We start from the raw sequence: 12581 nt of genomic DNA, 5'->3' as shown, positions 1-12581 counted from the left end.
TATTGAAATTTTTTCAAGCCCTGTAACCCATTAATCCCTCTTTTATGAATTTAATCTAAGAAAATAATCAAAAATGTAGTAAAAGATCTAGGTTCAAAGACACTTGTGTGGCAACAGTAGCAAATTCACAAAATATTAACAGTGTTTATCTCTAGTTATGAGAATTGCAGGTGGATTCTTCTATTTCTACTTTATTCCTATATACTCACATTCAATCAATTTCCAGTCAATGTTCTAAAATTGTGTCTTCCAACATTCTAAGAACGTCACCAGCCAGCAAGATTACTGCTCAGAGCAACAGGCAAGGGAAATTTATCTCAACTCTTCTGTTTTCTAACACATCTCCAGTTGTCTCTCCACCAAGAGAAGTTCTTCTCACATGAGAATTTCTCACCTGCTTGTTTGATGACTTATTTATTTATTGGTTTTGGAATTATTCTTGCCCAAACTCCCACGTACCTGGGTTGGATGTGTACTGCATTGCAATCATTAGCATGGATGACGCAGAGAGATTGACATGGGCAGGAACGCCTTCTCTCCTGGAGGAACCCACTGAAAACAAAATTTTTGTGATTAGACACAATTAATCTATATACATACTTGCTACTTTGCATAGTGCATGAGAGCTGAGGAGAAACTTTTTTTAAAAGTCCCAACCAAATCAGTGGGAGTTTTGCACAAATAAAACCACAAAATTTGTCCTAGCATACAAATGCTACACCGTCACCATCAATAGCAAACATCCAGTGAGAATCTACAAGGAGCAGAAACACTGCCAGAATATGATGTAATGGCTTTATCAGAGTTGTGCTTGGATGTGATCTCTGCTCCCAAGACATTTATATCTAGGTAGAAAAGAAAAAAAAAACCAGAATCCTCCAATACCCAAACATATAGAAAAGCATGTTGAAGTCTATCCCAACAAGAAAGTAAAAATAAAAGGTTTTGAACCCAACTTGAAAGTATTAACTTTTAGAGATGCAGATGAAATAACAGTCTACTTATAATGGGCAACTTATTAATTTAGTTACACACACCAATTTTAAATCACATATTATAAAAAATAGTATAGTAATTTAAAAATGATTTTCAACTCTCACATATCATTACACAAGTTTATTCAAACCTTCACATGTAACTTCATCACCACCATCTTTATCACCATGAGAACCACTTTTTCAGTTTTCCAGAGCTTACCATCTTCATATCCAGCTGAGTTGTTTGAAATAAAGCACTTTTTGAATCTTTGAATCTGTGAATAACACTGTTGCTGAACATTTTATCCCGTGCCACAAGTATTCAACCACGAAGCAAGTTGGTTTCTTCAAAGTTCATCTTATAGTTGTATAATCGTGGTCTCCAGGAGATAACCACTTACATGCCGCTGTTAAGACATCTTTAAGTGGCTTGTTTATGATGACATCCAACACTATGTTAAATTTCTTTCTCTCCCTTCTTGAACAGAGTGTTCAGGTAACCCCAATAAGCATTCAAAGCTAGCATTGACGAAGGTCACCCAGAGTAATATGTTGTCTGCAAAGAGTACTTTATTATTCTGAACACAGTAATTAAGAGAGAGCCCACAACAGGAGGAAGGAGGAACTTTATAAGGACTCAAATATGAAATGAATTCCTCTTCTCAGGCATAATTGCAAAAGTGGGAGAAACCTCTCCTTACAATCGGGCTTATGTGCCAATTGTCGAGAAAGCATGAACAGAACACATACAGTGAGTATAACACCTTCAAGATGTCTACTCTCAATTTCCTACACACAATGGTGAATACCACTATCAAGGGCAACAACGAAAAAAGCAGATAACTCTAAAATCTGCTTTACTCTATTTTATTTTATCTTAAAGTATAATATGTGGAAATAATATCTCACCTACATCCAAAAAGAATAAAGCAACTTATAATAAACACATCTATAAAAGAATCATTAAAACTCTAATAAAATATTTGTCATATAATAAAGTAGACAAAGACAAAATTTAATATGATTCTATTTTTTTTTACATAAAGGACTTTGAGCACTACAATGGATGGTGGCCTTTACAATAGCTTTACAGAAATAAGCAAACTAACAAATAAAACAAATCTGTAATTAAGTTCCGTTTATTGAGTTTGCTTTTATTAATCACTTGTAGCTGGGCTGCTGCCAACCCGCCAAGCAGGTGATGTTCAGGCAGATAAATTAGTTTGTCTATACAACACAAATAAGTATTAATAATTATACAAAGATGTAGAGATCAGTTCATTGCTCTTAGATAGTAAAGTTGATTAATCAAATATGATCAATCAAGGAAAAAGAACATGGAGCCAAATGCTGAAGAACAAAATGCGGCTGATGTCAGCCTTCAGCCAGGGAGCTTGCACACATTCAGCTCTCGGGGGCCCGTACCTAGAGAGTCTGGCTCAGACAGTTTGGAAGCAGGAAAGCGACATGTTTAATGAGCACATCAAGTGCCTCTGATGCAAGCAGGCACTGGACCTCTGAGAAGTACGGCTAGAGGGACGAGAAATAAGAAAGAAAACGCTGAGCAAGGTGTCCAGGTGCAGGAGAAATAACTGCATGCTCCTTGAGCCCTTTGTTTAAGGGGGAAATGAAAGAAAGAAAGAAAAGTCTCTGACATGCTCAAGGAAAAACAATGTTATTTATATATATACATACATACATATATATATATATATATTCCCTTTGGGACAAGTGTTTTCACCTTTGTTTAAATTGACCTCAAACTTTTTAATAAGTGTTCCTAAAAAAATGAAAACTACTATTAGGAGGCTAAAAATCACTGTGCCTGGAGGCCTTTAAAAATGGGAGAGATGCCCAAATGTCTTGAATGATTTAGGTGAAGTCTATTTGGAGAATAGCCCAAATGGCTCAGTGACCTTTGGATGTCCCTTCCACCCCTACAGATCCATGCTCTCCCTCAACTATGGTCAGCCACAAAGCCAAAAGCGTTCCTCTGGCTCAAGCCCTAGGAAATTGGCTGCAATACTTATATAAGCAGACAGTGCCTCGCAATTTCTTAGCCTTCTAACTGACTGAATAAAATCACCACTATCCTAATTTAATAAACATGCACAGGCACACATCATTTATTGAACCTTGTTAAAAAGACATGATGTAAACAGATGTGCAGCTTGTCCCCATGAGGGTGTATAAAGCCAAAGCTACATGCGATGGAAGGAAGAAGAGAATTAATCAAAATAAGAAAATTTTACATTTAATATTGTGCTCAGGAAACGCAATCAAATGTTTTAAGACCTGTTCCCTGATCCTCCCAGCACCACCAGAATAACCTTTACCACCATCTCCTCCCCCTATGAACAACAATTCCTTAATCTGTTCCTGCATTTTACAGTTCCCAATGTACATCATGTATAGCTCTTATATGATTCTTGCCAAAAAAAAAATAAGTATATGAAAAAGCCATTTTATAAAAGAGAAATCAAATTATTTGCATGAGAGCACCAACTCAATTATTAGGACTACAGCGTAAGTCACTTGACTTCGTAGCTCGTGCTCTAATCACTCACTCATTCAAGAAGTATTTTTTCAGTACCTCTATGTACCAGGCGTTGTTCTAGGCCCAGAGACCAAACTGTAACAAGATAGGCAAGTCTTTGTCCTCATGGAGCTTAAATGCTAGAGCTGTGTTATCCAACATGGTAGCCACTAGCCATACGTGACTATTTAAACTAGTTAAAATTCAATTAAATTGAAAATGCAGTTCCTGTCTCAGTAGATACATTTCAAGAGCTCAGTTGCCACATATGGCTAGTGGCTGCTGTATTGGACAGCACAGTACAATTTTTTAGAACATTTCCATCATCACAGAAAGTTCCCTGACAGCACTGTTCTAGAGGAATGGGCAAACAAATACTTGTAAAGAAATAGAAAGCAAGGCAAGGGAATCAAAAATGAGGGAAGGACCTATTTTAGCTAAAGCGTAAGGAAGGGCATCTCAAAGATGTGACACTTGAGTCAACATCTACCTAAAGAGAGTGAGGAAGCAAATCCAGTGACCGTGTTGGAGAAGGGCTATTAAGACAAAGGGGAAAAGCCTGAAGCAAAAGCAAAAGCTTGGTGCCTTTACGAAACTGCAGGAAGACCAATGCGGACAATGCAGAGTGAACCCAGGAGAGGCAGTGACCAATAGCAGGTGGGCAGGGGCCCCGGAAGGACACTGAGTTTGATTCTAAGAGTGATGGGAAGCTACTAGATGGTTTTGATGCAGGAAGGGAGGCGATCTGATTTACACATTTGGAGGATAGCTCTGGCTTTTTGGTGGAGAACAGCTGTAGGAGGGTTACGTGTAGAAGCTGGAGACCAGTTTGGAAGCTCTTGGACTGGTCCATATGAGAGCTGGTGGCAAGAAGTGGTCTGAATTGGAAAATATTTAAACAACCCCCCTCGCCTTGTACATTTTCAAGGGGTAAAGGTAAGGGAGTTGTCTGGGAAGAAGCAGCACAGGCTGGTGTCCGTTCTGCATACACCAGAACCATTTCCTGTGGTTTGCAGAGGGCATGCCTGAATTAACAAGCGCTCTCTGTGTAAGCGGAGCTAACGGTGGTCCATGAGACAGGGTTTGAACATAAGACACCCATGCCTTTAGAAAGGCAGATCAGCTCAACAGAATGGGAAGACTGAGACACCATGACGCAGAAGTCTACGCAGCATTAAAATACTTGCAGACTGGTAGATTAACGAAAATCAGAGAGACAGGACTGCCCATCAACACTGCAGAGTGTACTCAGGTTCTATGAGATCAAAACCTGTTATAAAACTCCCTGTTATTATACAACAAACTCTAGGGGAAAAACATCACAAGCCCCAGAGGACGACCCCTTATCTCAAGCAATATTTAAGATGATAAAATTTGAGGGCAACATGTGAATTTGAGCAGAATATTGGAATTCGCTGCAATGGGATTTGATGTCTGCCATTTGACTATGGGTTTGGTCTGTCATACACTTGTATAACATGATACAATATTCACGGGCATTTCCTATGTTATCTTACAGTCTTCACAACAAACATGGGATGTAGACAGGGGAGGTTACGATTATTCAAAATTTCACAGCTAAGGAAATCAAAGTTTGATGAGGTTAAACGATTTGCCAATAGTCAAAGAACTACAATTCAGCTCCTCTGGATTCCTATTCCAAAACATTTCCCCCAACTCAACAATATAGCTCTTAAAGTATAGTAAGACCTACCTTACAAAAATAATCACTAGCTAATAAAACAGACTTTATATATAGAAGATTATTTAAATACCATCAATATCTTGTGTTGGTTTTTGACTGTCTTTTTTTCTACATATTTATTAGCTTTCAGAAGATCATAGAAACATAACATGTACCCCCTGCAGGAGCAGAACTAAAAGTGATCTGGAGCCAATGGTCTGCAACCAGATATTCAATCAAGTCACACAGTCGCTTTTAAGTCAATGTAAAGATCTGAAGAAAGCTTTATTTTTCCTGAGAGTAAGTGACTTTTTGAGGAAATTTAAGTTGGCAAAGAAACTAGATGAGACTGCACAGTTCAGGGTACCAAGATACAGTAGAAGGGTCTCTCACTGATAGAACGGTTCAGCTTTATCATCATCTTTGAAATAATAACATCAATTCATGCTCATTTGGGATCCACTTTTTCTCTTCTCTGCCAAAGTATCATCTTCCCAACATCCATATTTCAATTTGGTCCATAAATCACAGATCCTTTATTGGAAAAAGAGAGGTTTCCATGGTGAAATGCAAATGACATTTTCAATTCTTAGTAACTCCTTTAATATTTTTTTATAAACAAAGAAAATTGCACACACATGGAATAAAAAGAAGTATATTTTATTATTGGAAGGAGTTAAAAAGAAAAGGTTATGTCAAAGGAAATTTTTATAATAAATTGCAGTTTGCTCTGCAGCACCTGAAAAAGAGTTATTTAAAAGCACAGTACTTGGTTTACTGACAAAAATGACATGAAGGACATAACTGAAACATATGCAGGGCTCTTAAACTGAAAGATCCACTCCAGAGCTCAGAACTTCACCTTCTAGGTCCTTAATGATATAATCATTTAACACCTGCAGTACTGTCCATGTTTGACATTTGACCTTGCAAACACCATACTAAAGACATAAAAGCCTTATCATCTTAAAGAATTTATCAAGTACTCAGAAAACGCAACATGTGTCATCCTAACAGCTCAGTCCCGAAATAAAAATATTTTGGAAGAAGTTAAACGCTCCTCTCTTGTTTGGGTCAGAATTTCTAGACACTGGAACAACTCCCAAAAATAGAAACAACATGGATGCAAGCAACAGACACACATTCTCGCAGCAGTTCACTGTAACGTAATTAATTCGGAACTTGATCCCTTCCATCTTTGGGTCTGTGTCTTTGTATCTCCCTTGTGAAGGAACAAGCACAAAACAAACACCTGAATCATTTCATAGAATTTGGCTTTAAATTTTGTTGTCATTGCAATTTATTTTCGAAGATTTAAAGATGATAAAGATTGGCTATTACTGAACCATAGGAATGGTGATGAGAAACAAAAGTCAGAACTAAGAGACTAAAACCAGAGCGATAGAATAAATGAACCAGATCAATGAGTGGGTTAGAGGGAGATATGCGTCTCTTACATAAAATAAAATTGATGTTATTTAACCTAGAATTATTAAGCCAGAAATAAACTTAGAGATGGAACATTTTTTCCAAAACCCTCCTTTACAGTTGAGAAAAAATGGAATCCCAGAGACATAAGCAACTTACTTATACCTTTAAATGAATACCAAGTTACTCTACCAAGAAGCACTAAAATTCACACAGATTTTGTAAACTCAGCTTTGTTCTCCTCAGTTGCCAAGGTTCACACATTTAAATAAGTAAGGATCCCAATGTGACTATAAGGCATGTTTTGAGGTCTGTATTTCTAATTAAGTAGAAATTAATAGTCAAGGGTGAAGAAACGAATTGCCAGCTGTCACAGTGCTTGATCAGTCCCAATAACCTCAGAGGCCCAATACAGCCAATGCCTCTCCCCAAATTATTAACTTATTCCCAAGAAACAGGGATGCAGTAAATTAGACCAATTATTAGATAGACGCCGCCTCACCTGCTATTCTTTAAAAAAAAAAAAGAATTCCTACTCCTAAGTTTAATAGTTAACATACTTATCAAAAAATATGATTATACAACCTAGGACTGTATCCATAAGCAAGTACTTGTCAGTAAGGTTCCACAGGACAAAAAAAAGAGAACGATCAAATGTTCTATTACTTGAACAATATAATCAGTCTGCTAATTTCTTTGAGTTGCTATATAATTTAGGCAGAAATCAGACTCTTTGCTTAGACATGAAAGTTACAATTCTATAGCTAAAATTAAGCTTGATTATAAAATAAATAAATGTGGCTCAAAGGTACACATGTTTACCAATTGTTATTACAGAGTAATAACTTCAATAATATCATAAGTGCATAACATTAAAACAGTGAAAATGATCACTAGAAATTGAATGTGACCAATACAGGTATTTTTAGGGAACAAGAATTGAGAGGAGAAAAGTAAACCAACACTTACTGAACACCAGCCATTGTGTTAGCACGTTACCAATGTTCCAGGTTAATCACCTCAATTATCACAATAGCCTCACAAGGCAGCTGTTGTTATTATTCTCATTTTATAGCTAAGAAACAGAAAGGTAAGTAACTCGCCCAAGGTCACACAGCTAGTTGGCAGCAGAGCTGTGATTTGAATCTAGATCTGTTTGACTCTTTTCAGATTATTCACTGAGACATTGATCAATTTATAATCCATTTGTTTAAAAAATACTTTAGAAGGATTTGGATCATAAAAACCTTGAAAACCACAACCCAACTTTTTTTCTCTCTTTGCTCGCATATCTGGAAAGCCTGCAAAATTGTTTATAAAAATGAAATAGAATGCAAATCAGTTCCACACTTATAACAGTACCTTGCACATGAGTGGCAAGCCTTAGCATTTTTCAGTGTTTTCCTAAGTTTTGACTCACTTCATCAACACAGCACCCCTGTGAGGGAAAGCTGGTGTGTCATGGTTCTGGAGATGGGGTCTCAACTAGGAAACCTTGAGCTGCCCAAGGTCACACAGCAGATTGCAGACAGAGCTGACCCTAGAATTGACATGCCCTCACTCTCTCTATTGCTCTTCCCCACACCCGACTCCCTCCAGATGCAAAGGATAAGCATTTTTATTTCTGATGCAACACTCTCTCCACCTTTTTTCAAAAGTGGCAAAAAATACCCTAATTTACACGTAGGAAATACGGACTCTGCCTTGACATGATTTTTCTTCCTATTCTATAAGATCAAACTGCATGAATAAAACAATTCTAAAGTATACTTGTCTTTCATTTCTTTGATTTTCACCATAATATTCATGCTGAAATGACTGAATTTAAATCACAGCCCACGTATACAAGTGATTCCATTATAATCTTGAAAATCTACAGCCTAAAACAGCAAAAGCAATTTCAATTTGCACAATATATAAAAATAATCTAGTATTAGGTAAGATTGAACTTACATATAGCCATTGGTAGAAAAGATGTGCTAAGATATTCAATTATATCCTTGTGCAGAAACGGAGGAAAGGTAGCTAACGTTGATATCATCGTGTAGGGCAAAGTACTCAGAATATCGTCATTGAGAAAGGGTAGCAAACACGTCGTTGTATAAAATATCGACTGTCCCAGATCTACAAAACAAAATTCAGGAATCAGCCACTGAATATTTTGCCATTTAACAAAATACACTAACTTTATCCTTTAAGTTTCTATGAACTGGTTTAAATTATAAATAACTACTGCTCCCTTCCATTAAGAGTTCTGAAACATGCTGCTCAGTATACTGCAAATACAGTATTTTTTTCTTGATAAATGACTGATGAATGACTTTATCAATCTTCAGTAACAGTTGGTATTCATATTACTCCGTGATTTCATAAATTAAAAGCACTTTCCATGTGATAATGAATCCTGAAGTCCCTCCAGCATTCTTCCTTCCATTACATTTTACACAAGATAACTGTGGCACAAAGATTGTTAAATTATTTTCCCACTGGAAGTTTTAGAAAAGTCAAGGGCAAGACTGGAAATAAAACCAGGCTATTTCTGCTCCAATCAACCAAACCACAATCTTTCTACATCTGCAGTGTTGGGCAATAAGGCAATCTGCATCTTCCAGCACAGTGACAGCTTCAGCATGCACCAAAGAAAGGAAGCCGCAGACTTATACCTCATGCCCCTGTGCACTTGGTTAACAATTATCACGGAAGGACTTGCCACTAAATCACAATCTTTCTATCAGCATTTGTAAATGGGGACAGGAACAGTACCTACCTCACTTCATGAGAAGGATTTTTAGGAGGTTAAAATGAGATAAATGTAAAGTGCTTTACATAGCACATAATGTGTCCTCCAAAATTTTAGCCATTATTATTAACATTAATATTGTTACTATTATTATTACCTGCACAAGAGTAAAAATAGAGGACATTCAAAAAACCACAACTGTTTAGCTTATACAATGCATATAGGCCAAATCCCATTACACTGAATGGATACTTTGGTATTTCTGGACCTTCCAATACATAGGTCATCAGCCAAGACTTGACAATGAAGACTTCTTTTTTTCGTATCCATCATAAAAGAAAATTGTTAGACATGTTTTTTTTTGCAGCAGATTTACCTTCTTAGTGCTATTTTGAGACCTAATGTTATTTCTGATTATCATTAGAATTAATATGCCATCTCAACAAGCACATCAACTGGCAACAGAGAGAATGTGGCCACACTGCACACTGGGGAGCGAGGGTCAGTCAACCTTAGCCTGAGATTGATGAAACGGAAAATTCAGAGGTGCTTAACTAAGAATTAACTGAGGCTGTGCGTAAAAGACAGCTCAGCTTCATGTTAGCCTAGTTACAGAACGTGAGCAGCGAAAGGGGCCCGAGAGCCCACTGCAAGATGTTCCATGTGAGGAAACTGAGGCCTAGAGAAGGGAAGTGATTGTCCAAGATCACCTTAGAGCGAGTAGTTGAACTGCTACAAAAAGAGGCTCTTCCCAGTACACCACACTGCCCGAGGTGAGCCTCTAGCAGAGCCTCTAGACAGAGCCTCTAGCCCCAGTGCAGTGATTCTCAGACTCGTACAAAAGAATCACTCAAAGAGCTCATTAAAGTTTCAGATCCTCAGGACCCACCCCTCGGTGATTGTTATCCAGAAATCTTGGCCTGGGACCCAGAATTCCATGTCCCAAGCTCCCCCGGTGATTCTGATGTTGTTCAGATCACACTCAGAGAAACAATGCTGTATTGTTTTTTAACCTCTAAGAGATGGTCTAGTGAGTTTTTTCCTATCTTCTAAGCTCTGTTATGCAGAACGAGAACACACTCTATAGGTAACAGTGAAGAGTAAAGTTGCAAAATAGCTGTAGGTACAAAAGCAAAAATACAAATCATCCCCTCTGAAACTGTCATAATTTAAACATTAATTGCAATTAAATGGATTTTGAGTTACCAAAGTGAATGGTTTTACCCTAATGAAGTGGCTTTGAAGATAAAGGACAGCTGCCCTAACACAGCAGCTCATCCCAGGACCACGCAGGTCCACGATGACCTCAGGACTGGCAGTGACAAAGGAAAAGCTGACAAGCTCACCACCACGGTAAGCTCTGGCAGTCTTATGTTCAAAGAGTCATCTCCTTTAAGTTTTGAGCTGAGCTGGGACAGGATCACAATAAAAGTGACTATGCTTAAAATAGCTATGAAATTATACTTAAGCAAACTTACAAATTTCTACATTTTTTATATTCACTATAATACAGAATTATATATATAAGAAAAAACAAATTCAATAATCAGTCTCATCATTTTTATGAAAGTAGTTTTTTTTAAATTAGGAAAACATCTTTCTAAATAAACCATTAAGCATTCTCTTAGGAGAGTTAACCATAACTAAAAGGCAAAATAACCCCCACCACCCATCCATTTCTTAAATTCCAATTTTTCTGTACAGTGAAACTTTGATTATCATACTTCCAGAGACCGAATTATCAGTGCTTTAAAGTTAAGACAATTGATTTCTTAAAAGTTCATTTTCTGCAAAAATCCTTTTTCTTATTGTATGGTTTTCCACTTGATTCTCCAAAATATAATACTGAATAGTTAAACGGTAGATATTATTGTTCTCCTTTTTATAGGTTAAAAGAATTTGGTAAGCAAGCAAGATAATGAAATTGACTAAAGACAGTAGAAAAGGGAAGAGTTAAGAAAAGCAGCATGCTGCTAGGCTTCTGTCCTACAGCACCAGGAAAAATGTATATTATATACCATATACAGCACGTAGCACCACTATACACTGTACCACTTGGCCAACATTTTGTAATAATTATTGATTATTAAACTTGGAGATTTCTCCTTATCTAACTTTCTGGGTTTACAGACAAGAAAAATGAGTCCCAGAAAGATTCTGTGATTTGCCCCCAAAAACCACAGAATTAGTCAGTGGATCCGACTTGTTCCCCAAGCTCTACCTCTAACATTTTCTGGGGGCAATTTTTTAAACCTTAGCCCCCAAATCATAGTCTCAACAAGAATCTCCATGATAAGCATATCAGGGGAGAAGAGAGAAGTTCCTGGTACAGCCTTCCTCCTTTCTCCAGCCCATTACCCCCAGTGCAGGCCCACTTGGATAGCCTCCCTCTGGTCATAAAACAGCAAAAACTGATAGGATAGGCAACACCATAACTAAGTTTCAGTGTAAGAAAGGCTGTGGCCGCACAAAGACCTTTTAAGCAATTTATTACAATAACAGTCTCCAGCATCCATAAACATAACATGCACATTTTCAAAAGTTTCAATTAAATGCTCACCATGTTGGCCATGCTGTAGTAAAGGAACTAGATCCAGGAGAGTCACCAAAGTCACGTAGAGGCCTTGATAGTCCAAAGAAGGGTAGTCTGACAAGTGAGCATCACGACTTTGCAGGCCGCGTTCAGAGGGAGCATCTCGCAGGACGCTGTAAAGGAGGGAGCGAGTAACAGTAGGGTTGATGGAACTGACCTGCGGTCTTAGAGATGGGGTGAGTGGGAATGGCACAGGAAAAAGACACATGGTCATGGGCACTGTCAAATTGGAGGCATCTTGGTTTTCCTTCTTCCCTGTGCGGGACAAAATGCTGTTGGGGGGACAAAGAAAAAAAAGAGACAACAAAGACACAAAGAACAGCACATTACATTGAAATGACACTCTAAAACAAATAATAAAACACCAGATACATCCCACATAAGATGCAATTGCCACACCAGCAGCATCTACAAATCTAGTACGGGTCGCATAGCTTCATGCTCGAAGATACCAATAATGCAAGGTTTATTTTGTGGAAGTTGCATTGCATCTCATGTGTTATCTGGTTAGTAAGGAGCAAAAATATAAAAATGCATGTTTCAGTGCCAAACCCATGTTTTACAGTTTATTGATTTGGAGAAGGAGAGGTTTCCTGGAAGGAAAAACAGTGGCTTCGTCTAAT

At 37.6% G+C, this 12581-nt stretch overlaps 1 protein-coding gene across 1 annotated transcript in view; it reads right to left on the bottom strand.

The window, feature by feature from the left end:
• UNC79 (unc-79 homolog, NALCN channel complex subunit) overlaps positions 1–12187 on the bottom strand; it is a 195508-nt gene extending 183321 nt beyond the window's left edge. Inside the window, exons 1-3 of the mRNA XM_046647730.1 lie at positions 11926–12187; positions 8579–8749; positions 460–552 (exon numbers count right to left, since the gene is read on the bottom strand). Coding sequence (XP_046503686.1) covers positions 460–552; positions 8579–8749; positions 11926–12172 — 511 coding nt within the window. The 5' untranslated portion in view covers positions 12173–12187. The remainder of the gene's footprint in view (positions 1–459; positions 553–8578; positions 8750–11925) is intronic.
• Between the last annotated feature and the right edge of the window lie 394 nt (positions 12188–12581).

This window comes from Equus quagga, chromosome 20 (genome assembly GCF_021613505.1).
Source record: "Equus quagga isolate Etosha38 chromosome 20, UCLA_HA_Equagga_1.0, whole genome shotgun sequence".
Classification (NCBI taxonomy): Eukaryota; Metazoa; Chordata; class Mammalia; order Perissodactyla; family Equidae; genus Equus; species Equus quagga.
This window is presented reverse-complemented; position numbering and strand designations above follow the sequence as displayed.